General features: G+C 36.3%; 1 protein-coding gene across 2 annotated transcripts in view; it reads left to right on the forward strand.

Annotated features, from left to right (window-relative positions):
* The first annotated feature begins 1274 nt into the window (after window positions 1-1274).
* Window positions 1275-26758, forward strand: part of FSIP2 (fibrous sheath interacting protein 2) — a 99011-nt gene continuing 73527 nt past the window's right edge. For both annotated transcript variants that reach the window (XM_084999135.1, XM_084999136.1), the window contains exons 1-9: window positions 1275-1532; window positions 1838-1963; window positions 5756-5917; window positions 6905-6994; window positions 8219-8352; window positions 9448-9589; window positions 10081-10191; window positions 18658-18784; window positions 21053-21139. In XM_084999135.1, the coding sequence (XP_084855261.1) occupies window positions 1434-1532; window positions 1838-1963; window positions 5756-5917; window positions 6905-6994; window positions 8219-8352; window positions 9448-9589; window positions 10081-10191; window positions 18658-18784; window positions 21053-21139 (1078 nt within the window). In that variant the 5' untranslated portion in view covers window positions 1275-1433. The remainder of the gene's footprint in view (window positions 1533-1837; window positions 1964-5755; window positions 5918-6904; window positions 6995-8218; window positions 8353-9447; window positions 9590-10080; window positions 10192-18657; window positions 18785-21052; window positions 21140-26758) is intronic.

Raw genomic sequence — 26758 nt, forward strand, 5'->3', positions numbered from 1 at the left:
AAAAAAGAAAGAGTGGCTTAACTGAGGGAGTACTGTAGAGAGAGATAGGAGAGGACCAATTAATTTTGGTGATAAAATCAGTAGGACTGAGAGGGCAACTGAATGTGGGACTTAGGAAAAGGGGAAATATCCAAGAGGATTTCACAGTTCCTGGTTTGGGTAGATCCTGATATTGTCATTGAGATGGGAAATGCAGGAAGAATAAGGCTTTTGTTTTGCCCTATTTTGGTGAAAGGGGTGGGTTGAGATTTGAATATATTGAATTTGATATGATTGTGAGATGTCTATATGGAGAGCTGACAGTAGAGTATAATCCAAAATTAGATTTCAAATTTAGGAGTCCTAAGCATACCAACGGCATTAAAACAAATCGAGCAAGTGTAAATTTTGATTAAAAAACAGCCTCTGGGGCCACTATTTAATAGTGACTGTTATTCTTCTTTAGTCTTTGAAGAAATGGGGTAATTATTAACAAAGCTGTTAGTGAGTGTTTAGCACAGTATCTGGAGTTCGCAAATTCTCAGTAAAAGGTAGGTATTATTACTAACTAAATGGCCCCAAAATAACTGAGGATGACAGTGGGCCAAAGAATCTAAGAGGCTAAGTCCAAATTCAACAGATCAGAAGAGTCTCTGCCCTCAAAGTATTTGCAACCTAGTTCGCTCACAGAAGGAAGGACCGTATTTTTCTCCTCCCTTTACACTCAGTGCCCACCCAGCTCATGTCTGGTCCAAAGGAGTCAGGCACTTTATAAATTTTGGCTAGATGGTTGACAGGAGGAGAAAGAGACTTAGAAGAAAGCAGGAGAGGTGGAGAGAAGGGATTGGGAGAGAGGAAGAGAGCTAGAAATGAAAGACTAGAAGAGGGAGGAGGAGGAGACACTTTGGTTATGTGGGACCTGGATGGGAAGAGGTTATGAGAACCTGGGGATGGGTGTGGTCACAGCGTCTATTAGCAAGTGGGACATGTAGAAAGACAGTTTCCTGGCCCTAGAATGGGCAGTACAATCACTGTGGGGTTTAGTTTATTTGGTTTATTTTTTGCATGGAACCAAATCTTCTTGGAGGGCAGGAGAAATTAGCCAGTTAACCCACTAGCAGAGGTTTATATTTGACTTTTCGTTGGGTTTGACTGAGGGCTGTAGGTTTCAGAGAGAAGTATTTCGACCTCGGCACTCTGGGACCAGGCCCCTAGCACGGATTTCCCAGCTCTGAGGAGCTCAGGCCTCCAGCGCGAGAGGCTGGGCCTCGGGAAGGCACTGCCCTTCTGACGCCAGCACGTTCGGACCTGCAAAGCGGCCGGGAGCGTGGGCCTCCAGACCGACGTACCGGCCACTCCCAGTCGGGTCGTTACAAACCGACAACGACGGCGGGGAAGGGGTTCGAGGGGCGGTGAGTGGTGAGCGCGGGGGCATAGAGGGGCCCAACCCCGCCATGGAGCTGTACCTCAGCGCCTGCTCCAAGGCTGCCAACGTCGCCTCCACAAAGACCGCCACCAGTGGCCTGTCCTCCGACAGCCAGCAGTGCAGAGATGTGAGTGGCAGGGTGCCTGCCATCGTCGTGACCTTCTCTGGGGCCTTCGGCCTGGTGGGCGGGGCGGGGCGGGGCCAGCCACTGACCTCTCGTAAGATCCGTAAGGTCAGTAACCGCCCGGCTTCTGGCTCCCTCGTATGGTGTGGCCGGTGGCAGGGCTCGGGACACCAACTGGCTGTGGCGCAGCCGGTGACTGTGGAAGGGCTGGACACTTAGGTTCCTCTGGTTGGAACAGCAGTAGGTTGACTTAAACTAACTGTGTAATAGGTAAGGGAAAGACAAAACTCTCCAATTACATCTGACAGGGCGCGCATAAAACCCACCTTCCGGGTATCGGAGCAGCTCAACTACTGGATCTGCCTCTTGGGGTCAAGCTGCCTGTAATCCCAGGAAGCAACACTTTATACTACACTACGAAATTAAGTGAAAAGGTAATGAGTTTTTTGTTTCTTTTTATATTGGTTTCTTTGAACTTTTTTTTTTTTTTTAACTTCCTGTTAAATTAAGGCACTAGCTACACTACACAAAGTCCATTAAGGGAATGTGCACTAACATTCACGGGGAAAAAAATCAACCTCGTATCTATCTTAAGATATTCATACCAAGCAATTTCATCTAGTATGGTTTGGACAGAATCTTGGGCTGAAAAGTTCAGATTTTTAGTTCTGTTTGTCTTAATTTGTAATTTATGGAATCGTGCTAACTATAATAGCACTTCATATATGCTTGTTTAGTGAGATTTAATTGTCTTAGAAGTATGTTTGGTTGAAAGACGGAAGGTTATCTGTAGCGGCTAGCATTTAATTATATGTTATGATTTCAACCAATAGTAACTTGGACAGAACTTTCATTACAGAGCACTTCTTTGTGTTTTGTTTTGAGCTGAATTCTGTCTCACACACAAAGTGAGAAAAAGGTGGAGTTGAAATGAGTTGTTTTTAGTACTTTAATCTCATTTTAATAAAAGAAGGCACTGTCTCCCTGAGGAGACTTCATGATTTGCCCCAGCCTCCCCACTGTTCCATCTTTTCCCTGATGCAGAGGCTTAGCTTTTTCCATTTGGGGTCTTTTATAGCTGCTCATACATACCATGTTAATACTCCTGTACCTTTGTTCACTTTGCCTCCCAAATTTGGCATGCCCTTTGTTCTTCTCCCCATCTATGAGTTTGGGCCATTTTTCAAGATTCTTTCCAACTATCACAGCCCCCAATTAGCTTATTCTTCCTTAGAATTTGCAGTGCCTTTGATTTGTATAATTTTACTCAACACTGTAATTTTACCATGTAAACCATACTGAGTTATAGTGTATACTGCCCTCAAACCTTTTTATGGTTTTTAGTCTTCAATGCTACTACCCCCACCCTCAAATCTCCTCATTCCTTGACTCAGTAATTATTGCTGAGGGAAGTTCAATACATTCTTTTTGAGTGGTTGCTTTGATCAATATTGCAGAAAATTCTACAAGGAAGAATTCTGAATGACCCGCTTACCCATCTACTATCTATGATGTCATCAGAAATGAGTAGGGGGGGCCTTTGTATTTGAGCTTGCCTAATAAATATGAGTTCTTAAATTTTGTTTTTGGAAAAGATATGATTTCCCTTTTTAAAAACACATCTACTCTACTGGAATAGACCAAGTTAACTCAAAATAGTCCAACCTCACACAATTTGACTGAGATATATCCAGCTTTCCTAAAACATATTTGAAACCTATTATCAGTCCTCTTTAATATGTAACTTTAGCCTTGTCTTCTGTCTGCTTCCTCAAATATATTGTTTGCTTCATCATAATTTTATGTCAAATATCAATTCATTTGTCAACTACTTTTTAAAAATACATTCTCTATTCTTTATTACCTTCATTTCCCCAAAATTCACTTAATCATAATTAGGTACAATTTCCCTGAAGATAGACTTTTCTGATATCCTTTTTCTTTCAGTCCAGTCTCCTCGCTTTATATTTACACCTTTAGTGCTTTTTTTTCCCCAAAGGGAAACCAGTTATTTTAATTGACAACACCTGTCACCCTGATACTAATGAATGAGTTTATATAAAAGGTGTTCTTTGTTTACAGCTCTTGAGAAGCATGGTCTTGAGAGGCACGCCATCAAAGCTAAAATTCAAAATGTAAAGCTGGCAGCTAAATGTCAACATCTAAAGGAAACAATCCCCACTTTGATTCATGATTGTTGATTATTTACCTTACTGAAAAGATAGGGAATTCATACCTGGTCTCACTGAGTTCAGGACATTGCCCTATGGAATTACTTTTTTATTTTTCCCTTACCTTCTCAAGGAAGCATTGGTAATTAGGAAATTCCACTTTATGACTTCGGCTTCTCGGAAGAGATTAAAATCTGATATTAAGCAAGAGGTCAGCAATTTACAAGGAAGCTTTTAAATGAATAAGGAGCACTAGCATCATATCAGGTTCCTCCAGTTTTCCCCTTTGTTCACACAAGCATCTTTTCACTTGAGAGGGTTCTTTTTAGAGTCCCACCCAACCAGGTTCCTTAATGTTCAGAATCTGACTGAGGTAGCTATTTCCAGATTGAACACAGAGGTCACAAATTATTACCTGCAGACAGGTTTGGATTGATGCACAAAATGTGGGGTCATATAAATTGAACTGGATACCTACAAACCAGGCACTCTAAGGTTAACACATCTCTCACACATTCCATTTGGGAGCCAATTCCTGCTTTGACATTACTTTAGACTAAAATTTGTTTTCCTGGCCAAGAAAACCTAAAGGAAAGCATAAAGATAGGATGCAAAGACAATATTCGGACAACTTCAACACCTACTTGCATCCTCCACTTTCTCCCTTTCAGAGGTTCTTTCCTTACCCATTCTCACCATCCTGCTGTTGAAAAATGATCTAAGTACTCACACCGAAGGAAAAAAAAAATAACTCCCCACTCACTTGGAAATGTTTTAATTTACAAATGAGATTAAATAACTAATCTATTTCCTTTAAAGTAACAGATATAGAAACATGGCTATTAGCCTATTCTTTCTTTTGTATGTTAATGGCCACTACGTAAGATTGTATTTGGTCTTTACACACATGGAGAAAACTCAGTCGCTGCCAATATCCTTTTTAATTGGTTCTTCAATATGTTAAACTTATACTACACTTATACTATGGTATGTATACATAGAGTATATATACTACAAGTATGGTATACTCTGTATAAGTGTACTCTATGTATACTATAAGTATAGTATACTCTATGTATTACTATACATATACTGTATGTATAGTAGTATACTCTGTGTATAAGTATGGTATATAGGTTCAATATGTCAAACTTATACTATACTTCTACTATAGACCTTGAATTTTTCCCTGACTGTAGTACTCAGAAATCATTTTTTTAACTAGATAAGCTCTCAAAACACAATAACTCTTCAATTCATCATCTTTAACCTATTATTTTTTGTCAAAGTTGTTTCCATGAATCTTTGTGAAAATTTTTCTATTTTCCTTAATTTTAAAATTATTGAATTATGGGAGTTCCCATTGTGGGTCAGTGAAAACGAATCCGACCAGAAACCATGAGGTTATGGGTTCAATCCCTGACCTCACTCCGTGGGTTAAGGATCCAGCGTTGCCATGAGCTGTGGTGAGGGTCGCAGACACCGCTCAGATCTGGCATTGCTGTAGGGCTGCTATAGGCCAGAAGCTGTAGCTCCAGTTCAGCCCCTAGCCTGGGGACCTCCATATGCTGCAGGTGCAGCCCTAGAAAGACAAAAAGACAAGAAAAAAAAAAGTTAAAAAAATAAAATTACTGAATTGTAATGATAATTGATATTATCTCTTTATGCTTTCAATGCAGTGCCTTGATCTGGAAGAGGGAAGAGGACAGGGAGAATTTTAGTATTAGCTTTATACATGAAAACAAATTTTATCTCATTCCTCTTTCTTTTCCTTTCCTCCTTCCTTCTCTAGCTTTGGATTAGGGACTAATGGAGATACAGGGGAAATAATTGAGGACAAGTTTTCAGAATAGTTCAGGTCAGTGAATAAAAGAGGTAGAGATAAACAATTAACATTGCCCATTCAAAATCTTTCTACTGCTGGTTTTTCCCCACTTCACCTTCCTTTTGCATGCTTTATTTTCAATGAATAATCTAGTTCTTTCAATAAGTGAGTATTCAGAAATGAAATTCATTAATTGTACATTTATAATATGCTTAAATCTATGTTTACAGCTTTTTCAACCTTCTTATGGTTTTAACTTGACTGATCCTTATTGTCGACTTTTGGAAAACCAATATAAAAGTCTCCATGATCCACATTTAAGAGCATACCATAAGCGTAAAGATATCTTGAGGAGATTAAAGAAAGGAGGCTACATCACCAGCAATAATAAGGTAGGTTGAAGATTACTTCTTTTTAATCACTGAAACATCTCTAAGTCTTGATATAAGCTTGCTTGTGTACCTCAGTGGGAGGCCTGTATCACCTTTAACCTGGTCATGAAAGGTACTTAATAGGAAATTTCATTAATTACTCAGTAATTTGGTTTAAGGAAAATCAGACAACAGTTGTTCCTAAAAGAAACTACTTCTGGGAGTTCCCATCGTGGCTCAGTGGTTAATGAATCTGACTAGTATCCATGAGGATGCGGGTTTGATCCTTGGCCTTGCTCAGTGGGTTAAGGATCTGGCATTGCCATGAATTGTGGTGTAGGTCACAGACGTGGCTTGGATCCCATATTGCTGTGACTGTGGCATAGGCCAGCAGCTACAGCTCTGATTCCCCCCCTAGCCTGGGAACCCCCATATTCCATGAGTGTGGCCATAAAAAGACAAAAAAATTAAAAAAAAAAGAAACTACTTCTTCACCTTTTTTTCTTTGTAATATCAAAAGATGATTACCAAATAATTTGAAGATATAAATTCTCCCAACTGTATTATAGTCCTTGTTCTCTGTCTCTAATGGCACTGTATGCTTGTCAAGGTCTGTGCCCAATATACTTTTCACAAATTAAGACAAAATTAGAACCTAGAAAAATGAGCCTGATAAAGTCCTAATAGATTCTATTCTTATCGGGGTTGAACATTATAGTTACACTGGTAATTTATTTTAACTCCAGTTGCGTGTACCCAATTCCTTATCATGGCACAAGCTATATTAGTAAAGTAGTGTTATTTGGATAGTGATATACTGTTGATTAACAATTTTAGAGATAATACATATGAAATTGTTAATATTTTTGTATTAATAATTACTATAAATGGTACATTATTAGAATTTTTCCTCTGAAAAGTAATTGGTATGATTTTAAAATATTTGTATTTATATATTTTTTCTTTTTATTGTTTTGCGTTTTTTGTCTTTTTTTTTTTTTTTTTTAGATTGTATGTACCTTGAGGGAATTGAATAAGTACAGGCAATATCTTACCAGTTTAAAATTAGACTTTGAAAGAAACTACATAAGAGAACAAGTAAGTTAAATACTTAAATTTGGTTTCTTGGAAGAAAGGTTTGTTTGTATGCAAAATATTTAACTTTATTTACTTTAACTTTGATGAACTAAATAATTTTTTCCACGTAAAAATTAAGGTAGGAATAAATAATATTTTGAGGTTGCTATCCTGTGCCAAGAAAGGGAAAGGGACTGGGTCATCTATCAATATGCCAATGGTATCTGACATAATTTAGTAATTGAACTGCTATTCAAATGTATCTGTTCCACTTGAGCTAGGGCTAATTGTGGCAGCAAGATTCTTAATCTAGAAGACAAAACAGCTTAGCAGGAGAGGAACAGTGTGAATAGTTACATCATCCTAGAGGTGACTCAAAGAGCATGTACAATATGTTTGTACTCACACACATGCGTTCACCTGATAAAAAAATGTTGCTCGCAAAGGTGAAATGGAATGATAGTTGGATGATTTGATGAGTGAACATAGGGACTTTCTTTCAAATTTTGTCTCAACAGTTTGTGTGACTGTGTGCATGTGTGCCTGTGCCCTTGTGTATGTGAGTGAATTCAGGCTTTATTTATTTATTTATTTATTTTTTTGGTCTTTTTGCTATTTCTTGGGCCGCCCCTGCGGCATATGGAGATTCCCAGGCTAGGGGTCCAATCGGAGCTGTAGCCACTGGCCTACACCAGAGCCACAGCAACGCAGGATCCTAGCCGCATCTGCAACCTACACCACAGCTCACAGCAATGCCAGATTGGGATCATTAACCCACTGAGCAAGGGCAGGGACTGAACTCGCCACCTCATGGTTCCTAGTCGGATTCGTTAACCACTGCACCACGACGGGAACTCCGAATTCAGGCTTTAGAGTTAAGACAGTTGGATAAAAATGAGAAAGGTGTGTATATGTTCCAAGGTCAAAAGAGTTGTATAGAAATAAGGAAGACTTCTCTATACCTTTAAGTGTTCTATATTTCCCCCATTTCTCCTGCCTAGAGTTAATGCACAGAAAAATAAGATTAAATGTTAATCTTTTATTTTCAGAAAGAGAAACTTACTTTGGTTTAATTGTCCATGTCTGCAATGGATTCAGTCAAATAGAATTAGCTATTTATGGGAATTTTACTAAATACTAATATTAAAAAAGGCATATCAAAAGACAGCCTTATTCCTGAGAAATGTGAGAAAGTTATATTTACATATATATATATATATATGATACACACACTTTTTTTGATAGAAAATGCTTGCAAAACAAGTAAATAAACTAGAGGAAAAAAGTCTTTCTGGATGTTCTGATGTTGCACAGTTCCAAAATCAGTTGTTAAAGGAGGAACAGTCTGTTAAGGACCAGGAACGATTAATGAGGCACAGGTAAGATTGAAGTTAATTCATATTTATATATATTGCAGATCCAAATAAATTTGAAAATACTAGAAATAATTGAAGGTAGAATTTTTTAAAGCACTAGACTCTATGTAACTTCACTATTTGCCTCAGTAAGTAGAGGGAGGGGAGACCAAGAGGTACAGGATTAGGAACTTTGGTGCCCAAGGGTATGAAGATGAATTTCTACTAGAGAAGATACGGTTGCTGGGGGCCCAAAAGTTCATCCAAGCCAATAACTGAAGAACAAATCAGATCCAAAAATCCTTCCTATAATAGAAGATGGAGGGAAAGTATCTTTAGCACATGCTTCTAATAGTAGTTTTTTATAGCTCATCTTTAGGGACTGACAGCACTAAGTTTGAGTAAAGCAAAGTAAAAAAAAAAAAAGTTTGATACAACTTTATCAGGTACTGATATAAATATCCATTATCTCTTAAAAAAAAAAAACTATAAGCTCTTCAGATATTATCTACTCACATTCAATCATCACCTTGTCATAGCCAAGACCATTTCCTAGGAAGTGAAGAGACACACTATACTTCTTTTTCCTCCTCCATTAATTTGGGGGATTAGGTTGCCTTACCTGAATTTTATGTTCAGTGGTAGTTCCATACTACATATTGATATACTAGAGACTATAGGTGGAAGATAAGTTTAAGGCCTTGTAAATTACAAAGGATTCAACATACATATTTTCTTAGGAAATTCCGATCTGATCTTTTTCCAGGTTTGAAGTTAATATTTAGGTTACTTCAGCCTTTGCAAATTCATATCTCTAAGCATGCTGAATTGCAAATACATACTGTGCAAAATGTTTTTAATTGGTATGCTCCACATTTTATCATTGTCTTAGCCATAAGAACAGACACTTATGTATCTGGTAGGAAGACCTGTGTATGGTGACTTCATGGGATAGTCAGGCTTAAAGTCCTTGAATGGAGCTGAGGAAAAACAGTCAAATTCCTGTAGCTCAAGAAATAAAAAGTAAGCAAGGAGGTGGTTTGGGGATATCAAAGCAGATGATGCCAAAGTAAAGGAAACTCTCAATTCATCTTCACTTACATTTGCACTTTTACTTAGATATTTGGATATGATAAGTAGGGAATTAGAACGACTTGAGCGTACTGCAGAAGAGCAACGCCTGCTCTGGATGGATAGAGAAGAAAGACGACAGCGAGAATACACAAGAAGAAAACTTAGTCTTCGTAGAAAAATTGAAGAGGTGAGAGATAACAAATTTAAAGTATTGAGAGAATAATTGTATACAGTTGCTTCGTTTGTAAATGATTTTATCTGTACATTATACCACTTGAAGTCATTTCAGGTCTGTATGGTTTACCCATAGTAATCTTTCTTCACAGCTATAATGCACAAATGGTTACAAAAATAATAAGGCTACCATGAACTACATATATGAGCCAATATCTGCTCCTAAAGCAATGATGGTGAAAGTTACTAGATACTATTTAACTACTCCAGCCCTCAGTGTGGAGAAGAAAGACATTTTAATTTAGCTTCAGTTAAAAATAATCATCCCTGCATTCCTAATAGGAGTTCAGTAAAGAAAGCCCATTCTAATGCCAGTGTATTCCTTTAGTTATGTTTGACTTGATTTCTCTTAGGCTCTTGACTTATTTTAACTTGATTGTTGGTAGTGGACAAAATAGGTTTATTGTGAATGCATCCTGAGTACAATAACATTATGCTTTCCAGGAATGGAAGACAAAAGAAATGTTACTTCTGACAAAGATTGGAGAAGATGTTAAAAGAGAAGCTAGGATAGAGGAACAGCGACGTAGAGGCAGAGAAGAGACTGACAGGAAGGTAGGGTGAGCTTTAACCTCTAATTGGGGCTTTTTGAGAACAGGCTTTTGCTAGATTTGATTTATGAAAGTATTTCACTTTGTGAGATGATAATGGAAGGACTACCCTAAATAATATATATTATACAAAACTTAAAATATAAAAATTTTTACTATATTTTGGTCATGTTATATCGTGACTATAACATAGAGTATTTCCCTGTTATTTGATGTTAATTACTTTTGACTGTATCTCACACCGTAAACTACATTTGTTAATTCCTGCAGAAAAAAATGACACAATTGAGTGTTAGAATTTCTTAGGAGTTCTCAGTTTTTCCAGATCAGTTAATTTTTCAGAGTAATTATTTTTAATTTTAAATAATATATAATACATAGTGATTTAAAGGATAAATCAGTATAAACAGAAAGGAAATTACTTTGTAATCCCAGATCATATGAATTCATTAGTATATACACACACACAGAGCTATATATACACACGTCACATAATATTTCTGTGAATATTTATATAATCTAATAAATAGTATACCTTACAGGTTGTTTTGTAGATCATTTTTTCATTTAATAAAATAACATTGACAACTCTCCATATCAATAAATCTTGATCTAAAATAATCTAAAAAATTTACATAATAATCTAATAATTTAGGTAACGTTTTTCTTTTTTTTACATTTTTTTCTTCTATTTTTTTGCTTTTACATTTTAATTTTTTTAATTTATTTTTTATTGTTATTTTCCCCAACATACTTTTTTTTTCCACTGTATAGCATGGGGACCCAGTTATACATACATATATACATAATTTTTTCTCCCATTGTCGTGCTGTGTTGTAAGTATCTAGACATAGTTTTCAGTGCTATACAGAAGGATCTCATTGTAAATCCATTCCATGAGCAACAGTTTGCATCCGTTGATCCCAAGCTCCCAATCCCTCCCACTCCCTCCCCCTCTCCCGAGCAACTACAAGTCTTTTCTCCAAGTCCATGAGTTTCTTTTCTGTGGAAAGGTTTTTTGTGCTATATGTTAGTTACCAGATATGAGTGATATCATATGGTATTTGTCTTTCTCATTCTGACTTATTTCACCCAGTATGTGAGTCTCTAGTTCCGTCCATGTTGCTGCAGATGGCGTTATTTCATTCTTTTGTATGGCTGAGTAGTATTCCATTGTGTATATGTACCACACCTCCCTAATGCAGTCATGTCAATGGACATTTGGTTTGTATCCATGTCTTGGCTATTGTGAATAGTGCTGCAATGAACATGCAGGTACATGTGTCTTTTTTAAGGAAAGTTTTGTCTGGATATATGTCCAAGAGTGGGATTGCTGGATTATATGGTATCCAACAACATATCAAAAAGATCGTACATCATAACCAGGTGGTATTCACCCCAGGTACACAAGGATGGTTCAACATATGCAAATCAAACAATGTCATACACATTAACAAAAGAAAAGTCAAAAACCACATGATCATCTCAGTAGATGCAAAAAAAGCATTTGACAAAGTCCAACATCCATTTATGATCAAAACTCTTACCAAAGTATATATAGAAGGAACATTCCTTGACATAATCAAAGCCATTTATGACAAACCCAGAACAAGTGTAATACTCAATGGAGAAAAATTAAAAGCCTTCCCACTAAAATCTGGAATAAGACAGGGATGCCCACTCTCACCAATGTTATTCAACATAGTACTGGAAGTCTTAGTCACATCAGCCAGACAAACAAAAGAAATAAAAGGCATCCAAATAGGAAGAGAAGAGGTAAAACTATCACTGTATACAGATGACATGACACTATATATAGAAAACCCTAAGGACTCAACCCCAAAACTACTGGAACTGATCAACAAATTCAGCAAAGTAGCAGGATAGAAGATTAATGTTCCGAAATCAGTCTCATTTCTATATACTAACAATGAAAATATTAGAAAAGGAATACAAAAATATAATACCTTTTAAAATTGCACCCCAAAAAATCAAATACCTGGGAATACACCTGACCCGAGGAGGTAAAGCACTTATATGCTGAGAACTATAAAACATTAATCAAGGAAATTAAAGAAGATGTAAAGAAATGGAAAGATATTCCATGCTCCTGGGTTGGAAAAAGTAATATTGTAAAAATGTTCATACTACCCAAAGCAATCTACAGATTCGATGCAATCTCCATCCAATTACCCATGACATTTTTCACAGAACTAGAACAAACAATCCAAAAATTTATTTGGAACCACAAAAAATCCAGAATCGCCACAGCAATCCTGAGAAACAAAAACCAAGCAGGAGGCATAACTCTTCCAGACTTCAAGCAATATTACCAAGTCTTTTTTTTCTTTTAGGGCCCCACCCATGGCATATGGAGGTTCCCAGGATAGGGGTCTAATTGGAGCTGTTGCTACTGGCCTATGCCAGAGCCACAGCCACACCAGATCCGAGCCACGTCTGCGACCTACACCATAGCTCACAGCAACGCTGGATCTCTAACACACTGAGCGAGGCCAGGGATCAAAACTGCAACCTCATGGTTCCTTGTCAGATTCATTTCTGCTGCACCACAATGGGATTCCAATTTAGTTAATATTGTTGACAAATCTATATATATCCTTTACATGATTTGGTTATACTCATATACTACTATATAGCAGTTTTAAAATATTGGTTAATTTAAATATGCTGAAAATCTTTTATTCTACCCTTGTTACATATAACTTTTAGTACTGTCAGGGATTCATTGCTCATTTGGAATTAATCTTTATTCACACCAGTGGCAATACTCTGTTGATTAAAGTGGCAGGAGTGGGCATCCTTTTCTTTTTCCTGATCTTAGACGAAATGCTTCCAGCTTTCTACCATTGAATATGATGTTGCCTGCACCTTTGTCATACATGGCATTTATTATGTTGGGGTAGGCTTCCTCTATACTTTGTGAAGGATTTTGATCATAAATTGATGTTGAATTTTGTCAAAATATTTTTCTGCATCTACTGATATAATCATAGTGATCTGTTCTCCAAACTGTTAATGTGGTGTAGCACGTTGATTGACATGTGAATATTAAAACATTCTTAAATGCCTGGGGTAAACCCCATCTTAACATGGTGTATGATCCTTATAATGTATTATCAGATGCTCGCATGTGTGTGTGTGTGTGTGTGTGTGTGTGTGTGTGTGTGTGTGTGACTGGGTCACTTCGCTGTACAGCAGAAATTGAGAGAACAGTGTAAATAAACTGTAATAGAAAAAATAAAAACCTGAAAAAAAAGAACTGCTTTTGCTGTTTCCCCATAGATTTTGGCTCATTGTGTTTCCACTTTATCTCCAGGTATTTTTTAATTTCTTTGATTTCTTCAGTGACCCATTGGTTCTTTAATAGCATATCATTTAGCCTTCATATGTTTGTGTTTTGTTTTTTTTTTTTTTTTCAGTTTTTTCCAGGTAGTTGATTTTTATTTTGGTCAGAAAACATCCTTGCATATGTTTGCAGTCTTCTTAAATTTATTGAGACTTGTTTTGTGGCCTAACATGTGATCTACCCTTGAGAATTCTCCATGTGTACTCGAAAAGAATGTGTATTCTGCTGCTTTTGGATGGAATGTTTGGGTAGGGGAGGGAGGGAGAGAGGGAGAAAACACATCTGGACCAATGTGTTGTTTAAAGCCAGTGTTTCCTTTTTGATTTTCTGCCTGGATTATCTATATATTGATGTAAGTGGAGTGTTAGAGATCCCTACTATTACTGTGTTGCTGTCAGTTTCTCCCATTATGTTTGTTAATATTTCCTTTGTGTATTTGGTGCTTCTCTGGTGGATGCATAGATATTTACAATTGTTATATCTTCATGGATCAATCCTTTATCATTATGTAGTATCCTTATTTATCCTTTGTTACAGTCTTTGTTTTAAAGTCTATTTTGTCTATTATAAATATTGCTATCCCAGCTTTTGTATGGAGTACCTTTTCTATCCCCTCAGTCTGTGTGTCTTTGGAACTGAAGTAAGTCACTCGTAGGCAGCATATATATAAATCTTGTTTTTCTATCCATTCAGCCACCATATGCCAGTTGATTGTAACATTTAGTCCATTTACATTTAATTATTGATATGTATGTACTTGCTGCCATTTTGTTCATTGACTTCTTGTTGTTTTGCATTTCTTTGTCATTCTTTTATTCTTTTGTTATCTTCCCTTGTGATTTGTTGAGTATTTTAATATTATGTTTAGATTTCTTTTTCTTTTTTGTGTTTTATTATATGGTTTTGGTTTGTGGTTACTATGTGGTTCATATGTAAAAACATTATCTATTTTTCTGTCTACATGATTAATTTAGTTGATGATCTCTTTGGTTCAAACACATTCTAGCATTTTTACTCCCTTATCCCACTTTTAATGTTTCTGACATATACATTATAAATTTTTCTATTGTGTATGCCTTAACTATTGTGGATTTGGATGATTTTACTACTTTTTACTTTCCTACTAGCTTTATAAGCAGTTGATCTACTGCCTCTACTGTAAGCCTCCCTTTACCAGAGTTTTTTTCCTTTTGTATTTTTCATATTTCCAGTTGTGCTCTTTTGTGCTTAGATGAGTCACTTTATCATTTACTGTAGAACCACTTGAGTAGTAGTATAGCCTTTAGTTTTTACTTGTCTAAGAAACTCATGAGCTCTCATGCAAATTTGAATGACAGGCTTGCCAGGTATTCTTGGTTGTAGGTTTTAACTTTCAGCATTTTGAATATATTGGGCCACTCCCTTCTGGTCTGAAAAATTTCTTCTGAAAAGTTAGCTCAAAGTCTTAGGGGCATTTCTTTTCATATAACTAGTTGCTTTTATCCTGCTACTTTTAAGATTTTTTTTCTTTAATTTTTGCCAGTTTATTTGTAATGTGTCTTAGTGTAGACCTCTTTGCGTTAACCTAGATTAGGACTCTGTGTGCTTCCTTTCCCAGAAAAGTTTCATCCATTATTTCATCAAATAAGTTCTCAGCCCCTTTCCCTCTCTCTTCTCCTTCAAGGACCCCTATAACTCAAATAATAGGTTTTTATGATTTGTTTGTTTTGGCTTTCTTCTTTTTTTAGGGCTGCACCTCTGGCATGTGGAAGTTCCCAGGCTAGGGGTCAAATCAGAGCTACAGCTGCCAGCCTACACCACAGCCACAGCAATGCAGGATCTGAGCCACATCTGTGACCTATGCTGCAACTGTGCCAATGCTGGATCTTTAACCCACTGAGTGAGGCCAGGGATCGTACCTGCATCTGCATGGATACTAGTTGGGTTTGTAACCACTGAGCCACAATGGGAACTCCACAAATGATAGTATAATTGATGTTTTCTACAGGTATCTTAAACTGTCCTTATTTTGTTTAATTCTTTATTCTGTTCAGCTTGGTAATTCCCACTTGACTACCATCCAGTTTGCTCATCTATTCCTCTGTATCATTTAATCCACTATTGATTCTTTCTAGTGTATGTTTATTGCAGTTATTGTATTCTTCAGCACTGTTTGATTCTCCTTTACATTTTCCAACTCTTGTTAAACTTCTCATTGTTTCAATCCTTCTGTGTTCCTGGAGCATCTTTATGGACATTACTTTGAACTCTTTATCAAGCAGATTGCTTATCTCCACTTTATTTAGTTCTTTTTCTGAAGTTTTGTCTTTGTTTGGAACAGTCTTCTATATCCTCATTTTGCCTAGTTCTTTGTATTTATTTCCATATATTAAGTAGGCTGGTTAAAGCTCCCAATCTTGAAGAAGTGTCTTTATATAGGTGATGTCCTATGGGGCCCAGCCACACACTCCATTCTGGTCATGAAAGCCGTATACTCTGGGGGTGTCCACTACAGGAGCTTCCTGGCCTTTCTGTTGCTTTTGCTTGTTACGACTATTTGAGTGTGCCAATAGGCAGGGCTAGCCCTGGTCTGGTTGGCTTCCAGGCCCTACTTCATGTGATGGCTGCCTTCCCACTGGTGGGCAGGGCTGGGTCCTTGCATGTCCAACCCCAGGGGAAATGCCAACTGCCTCCTGCCTCTCCAAGATAAGCCAAAAATTGGTCTGACCTGGGCTTGTTTCAGTGTGCTACTTCTGTGTTGAGACTCAGAGCATGTGAGATTTGCATGTGGCCTTTAAGAGCAGAGTCACTGTTTCCTATAGCCTTCAGGTTTTCCTATACACAAGTTCTGGGGACCTTCATAGCCAGATGTTCTAGAGGTTTGTCTTCCTGGTCAAGGAACTCCAGGCTAGGGAGCTTGATGTGGAGCTTGGACCCCTTTACCTTTGGGGAGAACCTCTGCAATTGTGATTACCCTCTTGTTTGTGGTTTATCTACCCAAAGGTGTGGGTCTTGACTATACTGCCTCTCCTCCTCTCCTACACATCTCATACAGTTACTTCTTTATATCTTTAGTTGTGGGAAATCTTTTCTGTTACCCTTCATGTTTTCTCATAGATAGTTGCTCTGTAAATAACTTTAATTTTGGTGTGCCTATGGAAGGAGGTGAGCTCAGGGTCTTCTTCTTCCACCATCTTGACCACACACCCCCATTTTGTAATTTTTTTTTTCTGTCAGCATTTCTTCTGGGATGGTTTCTTCTAAATACATGTTAACCTCTTCCACTGCAGTGTTTACTTTGCTATTAATGTATCCATTGCATTATTCACATACTCATTAAAAATTTTGATTTGGGCACTTTTTTATCTTCCATCCTTGTTTACCATATAAATACATGGAATGAAGTTATCTGTTTTAATGCTATTATTTTATTTTATTTTTTTTATAATATTTATTTATTTATTTATTTATTTTTTGCCTTTGTCTTTTTGTCTTTTGTTGTTGTTGTTGTTGTTGCTATTTCTTGGGCCGCTCCCGCGGCATATGGAGGTTCCCAGGCTAGGGGTTGAATCGGAACTGTAGCCACCGGCCTACGCCAGAGGCACAGCAATGCGGGATCCGAGCCGCATCTGCAACCTACACCACAGCTCACGGCAACGCCGGATCGTTAACCCACTGAGCAAGGGCAGGGATCGAACCCGCAACCTCATGGTTCCTAGTCGGATTCGTTAACCACTGCGCCACGACGGGAACTCCTAATGCTATTATTCTAAATTCAAACATTTGTGTCATTTCTGGGTCATTTTTGACTACTCATTTTATGGGTCATATTTCTTTGCTTCTTTACATGCTTGGTATTCTTTTATTGGATGCCAAGTATTGTGAATTTTATTTTTTGTGTGCTGAATATTTTTAGCTTTTTATAAATATTTCTTAGCTATTTTTCTTGGATATAGATAGGTAGCTTATTTGGAAATAGTTTGATTTTTATAGGTCTTGCTTTTTGATATATGTTAAATGGGCCATATCCATGTTTAATCTGGGACTAGTTATTCCTCACTAGTGAGGAAAGGCACATTTTAGTACTCTACTCAATGCCCTGTGACTTATGAATTTTTTTCTAGGGTGTCTGGTGAGACTAGGCATTATAGATCAGTGCCAAGTACTATTTTCTTGAATCCTTTGGGATGGTCCTTTCTTTGGCCTTGTACTGATCCATTCTTTGTCAGCTACCCTAGGGAATTCTCTAATGATTTCTGGGATTCTTTTTCTGTGCAGTTACCTCTTTTTTTGCTATATATCCAGTATCAATATTAGCTCAGAGATTTACAAAGGGAAGTCACATTCTATCTATGATATTAGGTTTATCTATGGTAGCCCTGAGTGACTTGGTTAATGAATCCTCCAATTGAACATGATTTCAAAATTGCCCAAACTCACCAGGAGAGCAATTCATTAATAGTCCATACATGCGTGAATACATTCTTTTTTTCTCCCATTATCATGCTCTGTCATAAGTGATTAGACATAGTTCTCAGTGCTACATAACAATAAAAAATAAATGAAGAAATAAATTAAAAAAATAGTCCCTATATGATCTAAAACTGAACTAGTTCCCTGAAGCTATGCAGTGAGGTTAATTGCATCTAAGGGTTAAATATATGCATGTTTAACCACACATGGAAATGTATCCCTTTCCACTGTCTCATATTTGTACTCTGCATAACCTTACAAATCGCAAGACAAAAATGACTGCTCATTTTAAATATACTGTCACTTTTTTTTGGGGGGGGTGTCTTTTTGGCATTTCTTGGGCCGCTCCCACAGCATATGGAGGTTTCCAGGCTAGGGGTCTAATCGGAGCTGTAGCCACCAGCCTATGCCAGAGCCACAGCAACGCAGGATCCTAGCCGCGTCTGCAACCTACACCACAGCTCACGGCAACGCCGGATCGTTAACCCACTGAGCAAGGGCAGGGACCGAACCTGCAACCTCATGGTTCCTAGTCGGATTCGTTAACCACTGCGCCACGACAGGAACTCCTACTGTCACATTTTAAATATTTATTTTGCATTTCTAAATAGCAAGTTGATGTTAACCAATATGCTTTGTTTAATATTTTAGAAACAAGCCCTTATAGAGAAAAAAATGGCTTATCATTTACAAAAAATGCAAGACAGTGGCATTAAAAGAGAAGATAAGAGGAAAAATATAGTCGATTATAGAGAACAAGATGGACTACCTTATGAATGTGAGAACATTAAGAGCTGATGTACTATGTAGAAAGTGCTTATCTATCTATTTATGTAAAAAATCATTTTATAAAACCATCATACTTATGTTTGCTACCTGCTTTGTGCCAGGGCAAGGTTCTAGGCATTACCCTATCCTAGTTCAAGTTGAAAAGTAGACATATATTTAAAAATTGAAACAAACTAAAATAACCTTATCAAGTGATCCAGCAGACAAGCTTGCCTATACTGCAGTACTAATCATATTACTTATACTTAAAATATTTTTTACTGCTTAAACTTAAAAATTTGCGTGTAAGATAATTTGTATTATGTACCAATATGGTGTTGTACTAGTTTGCCAGCCATAAAGAGTAGACCAGAATAAAACAAAAACAAGAAGGGAAGGAGAAGATAGGGAAAGAAGGAAAGGAAGAAAGAAAGGGAAAAAAAGGAGAAAATGGAAGTTTAAAGAAAGAACATCAAGTCATTACTTTGTTATGTCCAACATCTACCAGATTCCCTTTATTTTTAACACTGTAAGACTAGAGCAGGATTTATTAAATTAATGATACTAATGAAAATTTCATGGCCAGAATACAAAAATGTACATTTGTTTTAATTACCTGTGACTGTGTGTATCAGGAAAGAACATGATCATCTCTCATGCATTTATCATCATAGCAGCTCATCAATCCTATCTCTGTCCCAGCAATCCTGTTTCTAAGTGAGAGCCTCCTGTTATCACTCCAGTAAATTACCAGTAGTCTCTATTGGGTCATATTTTTACCTACCTCAAATCCATTTTTTAAACTGCTACCTAATTACACATAAAATTCTACTTTGATGGTTTCTTCTCCTGGCACCAACATTTAAAGATCCCCATTATCTCTTAAATGAAGCTCAGACATCTTAGGCAACTATTCATCACTACTTAAGGTCAAACCTAAGCCTAACTTTATTTCACATTACCTCTTTGAAGAAGTCAGCTATGATCTAGGGGTATATACATAGGGTCTGGAACCAAACTGCTGAAGCACAAGTCCTGCTTTACCATTTTTCTAGCCATGTAAAAATATCTTGAACAAATTATTTAATCTCTTTGAATCACAGTTTCATCATCTGAGAAGATATGCTCCTAAATAATTCCCCTAAGGAGCCCAAAAGTTCTAGCAAGCCCATAGTAAGCATTTGGTTTATTTCATTGTGCAGTCAAATGAGACTACTGACCATTCCTAAAACACAAGTTATCTTTAATACTTCTGTGCCTGTCTTTATCCAAGTTTCTAGCCTGGAATAACATGCTCACTGTCCATCTATTCAAATACTACAATTCTTTAAGCTCCATTGTAAATGACACTACAAAAAGTCTTTCTTAATAAATGTAATTGGAAGATACCTCTCCTTTTAATCCCTATAGTATTATTCTTAATACACATATTACATACTTCCCACTGTCTTAATTACCCATAATATTGTAAATCCCATCATTGTACTTCACAGACCACCTAGTACTTTATGTATGTATGCACACATACAGACACACAGTGTGCACCATGTAAATATATACACATATACACACAATAAATATATGCTTGTTGAATGAACTAATCTAATCTATTCAACTCATTGAGATAAAGATAGCAATTTTATTCTTCAAAAATAGAAATCACTTTAGTAACTATACATCCCTGCATAAATAACTATTAACTTTCTCATTTAATTGGAAAAGAGTTTCAAGAAGACATTTTAAACACTTGATACCTCAAATCTCCTCTTTTGAAGAAGTGGGCTATAGATAAATGCAATTTATTTTATCAAGGTGACAGAATAATATCTGTTTAATAAATGAAATACTTCTAAAGTGATGTCATCTTCACCAAGTAGACAGCTTCCAAAGGGAGAGAGAGTAAGAGAATAAAGAAATATTGGGTTAATCTGCTCAAGAACTGCAGTCTTCAGAACTACAGACTGGTGGGTCTCCAGCCAGTAGCTGTATTGGTATCCATCTCTAAAATGCCATTATAGAAAAGCTAGATGTAGCTTTTCTCTCTGCCAAAATAAAATTTTGTCCCAAATATATCTTTTAAATTGAAGCAATAATATTTGAAGAGTAATGGTCTTTCCTCCCATTTCACACCTCTCCATCTTCTCCAATACCCCTCCCCATAATCATCCATATAAATTAGCATATGACTCATTTCCAATTGGGCATGAAAAGAGAGTCTATCTTGGGTAATTCTGTCATCATCGTTATTAAAAAATAATTTTTTTTGCTTTTCTTTAAGCTTATTATCCAAAGAAAAAGAAGAACAATGATGACGTAAAGTTAGTTTATCATGTTGGTGACCAGAAAGCAAATAAAGGAGCATATGGTAATTTACTATTGTGATAAGAGATGTTAAATAGTATTTTGGAGAAAGACTGAATGTTGGCCCCTTTTGCTTAAATCCAAATAATTCCTGTTTTTGTTGTCAAATGACTGATTTAGAGTAGTAATGTTTACCAACAATGATACAATATATATTGCTTTCAGAATTTAATCTCTACGTACTGATTTACTGTTTTGAAATTATATCATCATTTTAGAAAAATTAAATCAAGGGTCTGTTGCTATCGAATGAACAATACATGAAACATGACAAATTACATAAAAAATTATAATGCTCAAAAGTGATTTTAGAAAATTCTAAAGTAGGTCAAATTAAGTTTAAATGCATTAATTCAACCTACCATGAATCCCATTGAAATAACACTTTATTATCTCTCTCATTCTGTGTTACTTCATGTTGTCTATTAGAGCTAAGTGGATTCGACTAGGAACCCAAATGACAGTATAAGTATCACTGAAATAATATGCTGCCAAAAGTAAAAGAGTTAAAAATTGAACAGTATGAATTCTTCTTCAATATTCAATTTCCAGGGAAAAACTAAATTGTAAAAATTAAATCCCTTTATCAGTTAAATTCTAAAGAAAAAGTTTAAAATCTTTCTTCCCTGTGTAATTTGTTGAGTCTCATAAAGTGTCTGGTGAAGGACAGGGTTGTCTTCCATTCAGGACTGCTGAGGTTTAGTTAATTCAGCTGTAAGCTTTCTGGGTCCCATTTTTTAAAATCCAAAGATTTTTTTATAAAACACCAAAGACTTATGCAACACATACAATTATGGCAGTACCAGCCACACATCAACTAAACGTAGACAATAAATTCTGTCTCTAAAATAGTTAGCTCACACAGAAGAGTCTTCTAAAACTGTAGTGTTTAATGCAGGCCAGACTGATCTTACAGATGTCAAAAGAATTTCAGTGATATTGGAAGAAAGGATGGTAGATGGAAAATGCTGTTTTCAGCCTCACCAGAGTGCCAGTTTAATCTGTGACAATTGTCCAGGAATCAAAACTATAAATTTAATTAAGCATAGCTGGAGACATATTCCATTAAAAGATGAATTCTGAAACTATATTAATATCTGTGAGTGGCAGGGCTCTATCTCTATAAGAAAATGGCATATGAATCATTCTTTTTTGTGAATTTTAGAAATGTATAGCAGTGATATCACAATTCATTAGACATTATTAAAAGTGCCCCTCTTTCACATTCACATAATCAAACATCTTTAGTTTCCATTTCATCATTGAACTAAGTATGAACTCCATACAGTGTCACAGCCTTTACATTCTTATGAGCACTTTTCTCCACATTTTGTAGTTGGCATCTATTCAGAGCTCAGAGGACAGAATTCACTAGAATCCTTGCTTCTAATCTTGTTTATATTTTTTCATTTTCAAAAAGAGATCCAGAGGTAATTTATTTTAGTTTTTAAATTAACCTAAAGTGGGTTTTTTTACATAATTGCATGAATTTTGGCACACATATGGATTTATGTGGCCTCTACCACAATCATACAAGAACATTTCCAATATTCCAAAAATGTGTTTTTGCAGTCATACCTTCCTTCCTCCCACTAATAACCCCAGTCAACCACTGATATGTTCTCCATCAAAACAGTTCTTTGTCCTTTGGAGAATGCCTTATAAATGGAATCATATGGTTTTTGACCTTTGATAATTGCTCCTTTCACTCAGCAGAGTGCCTTTGAAATTCACTTAAATTATTTCATTTGTCAGTAGTTTACTCCTTTTTATTGCTGAGTGGTATTCCATTGTGTGTATACACCAGAGTTTATGCATACATCAGTTGAAGGAAATTTGGTTGTTTTCAGATTTTGGTGATTGAGAACAAGGGATTTTTGTACATGTTTAAGTTTATAAAGAACTGCCCAACTGTTTTCTGGAGTGGGCTGTACCATTTTGCACTCCCATTAATAATGTACAAGAGATCCATTTGCTATGCATCCTTGAAACCTTTGGTATTACAAGTTATTTTTATTTTAGTCCTTCTAATAGATGTAGTGGTATCTTACAGTTTTTCATTGAATTTCCCTGATGATGAATATGCTTTTCATATGTTGTTGGCCGTTTGTAAATCCTGCTTGATGAATTATCTCTTAAAGCTTTTTGATCAAGGGATAAACTTGGATAGTTTACTTGCTGTTGAGTTTTGGGAGTTATTTATATATTCTGAATACAAGTCTTTCAAGTCCTCAAATATAAGCACAAACTGACAGAATCCTTATGTGCCTATCTTTCAACTTAAACAACTTGTGGACAATTTTGTTTTGTCTATGCCATCAACTTTCCCCTGCTGCCATATTGTTTTCAAACACATCTCACATATCATTTCATCCATCAATATTACCTAAAGACAGAGATGTTTTTTTTCAGCCACACCTGTGGCATACGAAAGTTCCCAGGCTAGGGTTCGAATCAGAGCTGAACCTGCCAGCCTATACAACAGCCACAGCAACACCAGATCTGAGCTGCATTTGTGACCTCTGCTGCAGCTTACAGCAATGCTGGATACTTAATCCGCTGATCAAGGCCAGGGATCGCACCTGCATCTTCATGGATACTAGTTGGGTTCTTAAACCACTGAGCCACAATGGGAACTCCAAAAGATTATTTTTTAACCACAGTACCATGACCATGTTGCACATTAATACTAACTTAATGTAATCAAATATTTAATGACTATTCAGCTTTCTAGTAATTTTACGTGTCACAAAAGTATTTTGATGTTACTTTGAATTTACATTGCCACATGCTGCAAAAACTTGTGTCTTTTGAGTCTCTTAATTTATAGCTTTCCTTCCATATATCCCTTTCCATCCCCCTTCCTCTTTTTAAAAATTAGTTTATTTGTTGAAGAAACTAAGTTTCTTGTCCTGTTGAACTCATTAGAAACTGAACTTTTTCTGATTGCATCTATATGGTGCATGCTATTCTTCTGTATTTCCTGTAAATAATTAATTAGACCTATACACTTCAGGTTCAATTTCTTTAGCAAGACAAACTGATTCACAGATACTGGCGTATCTCTCCATAAGGAAGCACATAATATCTCATTTTCTTTGTTATATTAGCAGCCATTTATGGTCAAGGCCTTCATCCATGAATTAATTATGGTAGCAAAATTGGGATATTTTAATTATATCATTCCTTCATAAATTACCTAAAATATATGTAATAAACATCTTTCCCTCAACTACTCTTTGGTTGCACTGTTATAGAGGATACTTCGGGAAAGCAGACCAATGCTTAACATTTTACCATCATTTATCATTTTTCAAAATAATGCATAGCACCTTCAAACAATGAACAATTAATTTTGTTTGTTTCATTATAAATTCGATATGCTCAAATACATTGCTGTTATTTTCCTTCTTAATATTGAAATTGTAACAGTGCTGGCAGTAAGAGCATTTGCAAGGTAACTTTTCAATTCTTTTTGAACCAACCCTAATTATTATTTTTTGCTTTGGAATATTTATTATTATTATTATTATTAATAGTTATTTCCCCAATACAGTTTTTTTTTTTTTTACTGTGCAGCATGGTGACACAGTTACACATGCATGTACACATTCTATTTCCTCACATCATACTCCATCATAAGTGACTAGACATAGTACCCAGAGCTACACAGCAGGATCTCATTGCTAATCCATTTCAAGGCAATAGTTTGTATCTATTAACACCAAGCTCCTCAACCACCCCACTCTGTCCTCCTCCCCTTTAACAACCATAAGTCTATGCTCTAAGTCCATGAGTTTCTCTTCTGTGGAAAGATTCATTTGTGCCATATATTAGACTCCAGATATAAGTGATATCATATGATAATTGTCTTTCTCTTTCTGACTTACTTCACTCAGAATGAGAGTCTCCAGTTCCATCCATGTTTCTGCAAGTGGCATTATTTCGTTCTTTTGTATGGCTGAGTAGTATTCCATTGTGTATATATACTACATCTTCCTAATTCGATCATCTGTTGATAGACATTTGGGTTGCTTCCATGTCTTGGCTATTGTGAATAGTGCTGCAATGAACATGTGGGTGCATGTGTCTTTTTTAAGGAATGTTTTGCCCGGATGTATTCCCAAGAATGGGATTGCTTGGTCATATGGTAGTTCTATGTATAGTTTTCTAAGGTACTTCCATACTGATCTCTGCAGTGGTTGTACCAGCTTACATTCCCACCAACAGTGCAGGAGGGTTCCCTTTCCTTCACACCCTCTCCAAAATTTATTATTTGTGGACTTATTAATGATGGCCATTCTGACTGCTGTGAGGTGGTATCTCATGGTAGTTTCGATTTGCATTTCTCTAATAATCAAGGATGTTGAGCATTGTTTCAAGTGCTTGTTGGCCATGTCTACATCTTCTTTGGAGAAATGTCTATTCAGGTCTTTTGCCCATTTTTCAATAGGGTTGTTCACTTTTTGGCTGTTGAGTTGTATAAGTTGTTTGTATATTCTAGAGATGAAGCCTTTGTCATTTGCATCATTTGAAACTATTTTCTCCCATTCTGTGAGTTGTCTTTTGTTTTCTTTTTGGTTTCCTTTGCTGTGCAAAAGCTTGTCAGTTTGATTAGATCCCATTGGTTTATTTTTGCTCTTATTTCTTTTGCTTTGGGAGACTGACCTGAGAAAATATTCACAAGGTTGATGTCAGAGAATGTTTTCCCTATGCTCTCTTCTAGGAGTTTGATGGTATCTTATCTTATATTTAAGTCTTTGAGCCATCTTGAGTTTATGTTTGTGCATGGTGTGAGGGTGTGTTCTAGTTTCATTGGTTTGCACGCAGCTGTCCAGGTTTCCCAGCAACACTTGCTAAAAAGACTCTTTTTCCCATTTTATGTTTTTGCCTCCTTTGTCAAAGATTAATTGACCAAAGGTGTCTGGGTTTATTTCTGGGTTCTCTCTTTTGTTCCAGTACCACACCATCTTGATGACTGTGGCTTTGTAATGTTGCCTGAAGTCTGGGAGAGTTATGCTTCCTGTTTGGTTTTTGTTCCTCAGAATTGCTTTGGCAATTCTGGGTCTTTTGTTGTTCTATATAAATTTTTGGATTGTTTGTTCTAGTTCTGTGAAAAATGTCATGTGTAGTTTGATAGGGATTGCATTGAATCTGGTAGATTGCTTTGGGTAGCATGGACGTTTTTACAATATTGATTTTCCCAACCCAGGAGCATGGAATATCTTTCCATTTCTTTACATCTTCTTTAATTTTCTTAAAGTTTTATAGTTCTCAGCATATAAGTCCTTTACTTCCTTGGTCAGGTGTATTCCCAGGTATTTGATTTTTTGGGGTGCAATTTTAAAGGTATTATATTTTTGTATTCCTTTTCTAATATTTCATTGTTAGTATACAGAAATGAGACTGATTTTGGAATGTTAATCTTCTATTCTGCTACTTTGCTGAAGTTGTTGCTCAGTTCCAGTAGTTTTGGGGTTGAGTCCTTAGGGTTTTCTATATATAGTATCATGATGTCTGCATACAGTGACAGTTTTACCTCTTCTCTTCCTATTTGGATGCCTTTTATTTCTTTTGTTTGTCTGATTGCTGTGGCTAGGACTTCCAGTACTATGTTGAATAA

Source organism: Sus scrofa, chromosome 15 (assembly GCF_054392235.1).
Source record: "Sus scrofa isolate SSC_HxYL_T2T_F1_AM1 chromosome 15, Sscrofa_HxYL_maternal_Yorkshire_Landrace_v2.0, whole genome shotgun sequence".
Lineage (NCBI taxonomy): Eukaryota > Metazoa > Chordata > Mammalia > Artiodactyla > Suidae > Sus > Sus scrofa.